General features: G+C 36.1%; 2 protein-coding genes across 2 annotated transcripts in view; both read left to right on the forward strand.

The window, feature by feature from the left end:
- Positions 1-1,067, forward strand: part of LOC137649220 (uncharacterized) — a 3,725-nt gene extending 2,658 nt beyond the window's left edge. The window contains exon 2 of the mRNA XM_068382204.1: positions 1-1,067. This exon is cut by the window's left edge and continues 2,075 nt beyond it. Coding sequence (XP_068238305.1) covers positions 1-1,067 — 1,067 coding nt within the window.
- Positions 1,068-1,216: 149 nt separating this feature from the next.
- On the forward strand, positions 1,217-4,315 carry LOC137649995 (uncharacterized). The gene has a single exon (XM_068382998.1). The coding sequence runs from the start codon at positions 1,217-1,219 to the stop codon at positions 4,040-4,042; it is 2,826 nt and encodes a 941-aa protein (XP_068239099.1). The 3' UTR covers positions 4,043-4,315.
- The last annotated feature ends 685 nt before the right edge of the window (positions 4,316-5,000 follow it).

Here is a 5,000-nt window from a genome sequence, read left to right on the forward strand (position 1 = left end):
ATAAGGGCTATATATTAGCTGACAAAACTTTGCATATGTCTAGGGATAAAGTTGAAGATATAAAATTGCTCTTGGGAAATGATAACTCTCATTTAGTACCACAGAAGGATGTGCTGTTTGGAGGTAGTTCTGAAGTGATTCCCTCTGTTTACTTGGAATCACCCTTAGGAGTGATGCTTGTAGGTGACATTGAAAGGTATAAGCAAAATCTAGCTCTATTACCAGACCGGATAAAGCATTCTTCTGAAGTTTGTGCAAAGGGTGAGGGTCCCCTTGAAGTTGATAGTAATTTGAATATGGATGGATTGTTCTTAGATTCGGTAGAGGAATTCAAGTTCCCTGCTTATGCTAATATTTCTGTTTTAAATAAGGGTCAGATTGTTGAAGCTGAACTTGAGAGAGCAGCAGAAGAAATTCTTTCCTCAAAGGCAGAAAGTATTTCGTACAGTGATTCTAACTTATATGACGAAGACTTTAATGAGGAGAACAGGAAAGTAGTAGAATTTGCTTTAGAAAATACTTGTAGAGATCGTGATGGAAGGTTAGTTATGCCTCTGTTATGGAATGGGAAAGTAGCTCATTTGCTTGGTAAGAATCAAAATCTGTCAAAAGCAATATTAAAATCAAATTTTAAGAAATTTAGCAAAAAGGATAATGCTTTTCAAATGATTGACGAGGTTTTTAAAGAACAGGAACAGCTAGGCATTATAGAGAGAGTATCTAACTTGGAGCAATTCTTGGAGGAAAACCCTCAACATAGCTTCCTGCCGCACATGCCAGTGTTCAAGATGGACCGAGAGTCAACAAAATGCCGTAATGTATTTTTGTCCAATTTGTGTGAATCTGACAAAGATAAACCTATAACTCTATCTCATAATCAAGCAATTTTTGCTGGTCCTTGTTTGAATAAGAAAATTTCAACTTCTATTTTACAGCTAAGATTTAATGAAAAATTGTTATGTTTTGATATAAAAAAGGCATTTCTGATGATTAAGTTGGTGCCTTCAGATCAAAGTAGGTTACTCTTTTATTGGTACAGAAACTTATCTAAAATGACTATTCCTTAATTGTTTATAAACATTGCAGACTTCCATTTGGTTTGCCATGTAGTCCAACTTTATTAGTGTTAGCACTTTATAAAATTTTGATGTTGGATGTCCAAGGTGACAATATTGATGTAAAGGAATTGAAGACAGAGTTATATAACTTAGCTTACATGGATAACTTGGCTTACACGACCAATGATATAGACAGGTTGATATGGGTTTATGAGAAACTTGACAGTATATTTTCTCCCTATAAATTTGAATTGCAGCAGTTCATAACCAATGATGACTCTCTGCAGCAACAGGTAGATAAAGATAAGGAAAAGACTCCTACAAAAGTAAAATTGCTTGGTTTGCTTTGGGACAGAAACATTGATACTCTTTCGGCAAGCAAGTTGGTACTTGATAAGGATGCAACGACCAAAAGACAAATTTTAAGTTCTATTGCAGCCAATTTTGATGTGTTCTCATTTTATGGTCCTTTATTAAACAGGGCTAGATTATTTATGCACTCGCTACAATGCAGGAAAGAAGTTGGATGGGACGATAGACTCTCTGGTGAGGAGCTACGAGAATGGTCTAATATTTGCAAGCAAGTAAATGGTGTTCCTGAAATTGCAGTGAAGAGATTTGTTGGTCGCAGGAATGATCCTTTCCAAATTATTGCTTTTTGTGATTCTAGCAAGCATATATATGGAGTTGTGCTCTTTATCAAGAACTTGCGAACAAAGGAGGTAAGTTTCCTTCTGTCAAAAAATAGAATAATTGGACGCCAGTTAGAGCTAAAGTCTATCCCTTCTCTTGAATTTCAATCTCTCTTGCTTGGTACGGAAACTATTGTTGACATTTATAAGGAACTTAGTGGTTCAGAGTGTGTCTCCCCCATAAACATTACAAAATTGATAGTTTTCTCAGATAGTGCAGTTGCACTGAATTGGTTAAATTCTCGAACAAATAGGTTTGATAAATTAAAAAAACTAAGTATTTTTGTTATGAATAGGTTGCAAAGAATAGAGAATCTATGTGAAACGGTCCCTGTGACTTTCAAATTTTGTGCAGGTATGATAAATCCTGCAGATTGTACTACCAGGTCATTGTCATATAAGAGATTGATAAAATCAAATTTCTTCACAGGACCTGATACTATTCATGATATCTTGGAAGATGACAGTTTGGATGTAACGATCCCAAATCCTTTAACCCATGTACTTGAAGTTTCAGAAGGCCACTGTGAGATAGGGAGTGTGACTGAGCCAGAGATGGGAGGCATTTTGAATTCTACAGTTGGAAATTTCGATTGGCTTCATTTGATTTCGGTCTACAAACATGTACTGACATTCATAAACAATGTCAAACGGAAGTTAAAGAACAAATCTGGCAAGTATGACCATTTTGAGGTTTTCAGTAATGATGAAATTTCTTTGAATGCATGGCAACTGATGATTTTGCAAGATCAACGCCAAAATTTTCCGGATGTTTTTAAATATTTCAGAGAAAGGAACCCTAAAATTAGGGATATGCCTAACATAGTAAGTCAACTAAATTTATTCATTGAAAAGAAATCTGGTTTACTAAGAGTTAAAAGTAAATTTCATAAGTGGAGAGACGGTAGTTATGTATTCCCCATTCTTTTGGCCAAAAACAGTAAATTGACTGAAGAAATTATTAGAAATTTTCATGTTAAGTTAGCTCATTCTGGAATATATGCCACATTATCTGAGGCTAGGAAACAGTTTTGGATTCCTTGCAGTTTTTCTACTGTAAAGAAAGTCTTGAAAACTTGTGTTCACTGCCGTAGATTTAACGGTAGAACTATAAAGTTAAATCAGTCCCCTTATAGAGAATTTAGGGTTTCTCCTCCAACCATACCTTACAGGTATATTTTCATTGACTATTTTGGACCTTACTGGGTATATTGGATGGGTAAGAAATCAAAGGTATGGATATTATGTATCACCTGTTTATGGTCCAGAGCCATAAATCTTAAGGTTTGTGTAGACCTTTCGGTGATATCCTTTTTGCGAGCACTTCAGCTCCATTGTTTCGAGTTTGGGGTGCCTGAACTCTGTTTAAGTGACCAAGGTTCACAGCTAACTTCAGGTGCTAGAACCGTTGAGAATTTTATAAGTGATAAGGATACACAATCTTATTTCAGGGAGAACAACATAAAACCTTTGAGCTTTCAGCAGTACTATAAAGGCCACAGTGAACTTGGATCTTTAGTGGAATCTTGTGTAAAGATGGTCAAAAGGCTTATTGAAGGCTCTATTCGGAATATGGTCCTCGAATATTTAGATTTTGACTTTGCTGTACAAAATATTGTACATATAGTAAACCGTCGACCAATTGCCTTTAAAGAATATTTGCGAAACAATGATGGGACTGAACCTGTACCATCTCCTATAACTCCAGAAATTTTAGTTAAAGGTCATGAATTGAATTCCTTAAATATTATTCCCCATTTACATCCTTTACCTAGGGCAGATGATACTTGGGCTCCTGATATATCTCCCATTTCCCATGTGAAGGACAGCCACAGGAAGTTACGAAAGGCTAGGGAAAGTATAATAGAGATATATAATAAAGAATTTGTTGTGCAGCTGGTGAATCAAGCCACTGACAAACGCAGTAGATACCAACCTGTTAATCATAAACTATTAGAAGTTGGAGACATTGTTCTCATTAAAGAACCCCTTCTTAAACCTACTAATTTTCCAATGGGTATTGTCAAAGAGATAAAACTGAACTCTTTAGGTGAAGTAACGGGTGCAACAGTACTCGAAGGAAAAAGTAGGGAAGAGACTAAAAGGCACGTTTCATCCTTGATTCCATTGCTCTATAAACGGGAATATGAGGCTAAATTTAACGATAAGGCACAATCGCCATGTGAGGATAAACTGAGCAAGGAAGATGAGGTTAAGGAGAGACCCAAGAGGCGAGCTGCCATGATTGGGAAAGATAAGGTAAAGAAACTATTGGATGACAGTCTAGCGTGATCTTTGATCGCTATATTGTAATTCAATTTTTTCCTAGAAAAATTGAATCCCCTCGCGGGAGTGTAGAAAAATGCACATTCGTGTGCATTTAATTTTTTGTATATTATATGAATTGTTTGGTTGTGGTAAATTTCTTATGTTTAAATTGTTTGCTCGGGAGTGGTTTGGTTCTTTTATTTTGAAAAAGCAAATGCATCTACTTAGCATACCTTAAACTACCTCTTGGGACAATTTTAAAGCAAGAAACAAGCCATTCTTGAGCGATGTATTTTAAGTTTCACCATGTTGTTCGCTGCTGGACACAAGACTGGGAAAACTGTTGTCGGTGGTGAATGATCTGAAGAAGGCAGTATGAAGAGGCCAGCGTAAGAAGCGCAGCAAGGCAGTCTTCTCCTGAATTTGAATTAATTTTTTGGCAGCCAAGGACAATGGCTGTCATTCATTAGTGTAAGATCGGTGGCTCCGGACTTAGCCGCTCATGGATCACGTCATCGTCTGACCACCTTATACTACTCAAGAGCTGAAATAGAAGACTACCAACATCACCTCTACCTTCGTCACTGCTTTTCTATGGACCTAAGAGACTGGCTATATGTTGAGGTAAGGTTTGCATTAAGTACGATGCATTTGCTTAGTGAACTTTCAACTATAGTTACGGTTTTATAACCTTTTGTCTTGCAACCAAACTCATATATATATATAATAAAGTCTGAAGGGTCTCCTTTTTAAGTTTTAAATTTGATTTTGACATTTATATTAGGATATTCAAATCGTTTATTGATCTAGGTTTTGTATTTTCCATAGGTTAATATTAAAAGTTCGTTTGTTTTGTAAGATTTCGCATATAAGCACATTATGTTTGTAGCCCCTGACGTTTCCAATTTATAATGTTTCATGCTATGGGTTACAGATCCTTCGGATGTTTCGAAAATTGAGGGGTAATAGTGCGGACCAAATG

Source organism: Palaemon carinicauda, chromosome 11 (genome assembly GCF_036898095.1).
Source record: "Palaemon carinicauda isolate YSFRI2023 chromosome 11, ASM3689809v2, whole genome shotgun sequence".
NCBI lineage: Eukaryota > Metazoa > Arthropoda > Malacostraca > Decapoda > Palaemonidae > Palaemon > Palaemon carinicauda.

Coding starts and splice junctions, on each gene's coding strand:
- LOC137649995 (XM_068382998.1), top strand. CDS start 1,217: ATGGATAACTTGGCTTACACGACCAATGATATAGACAGGTTGATATGG.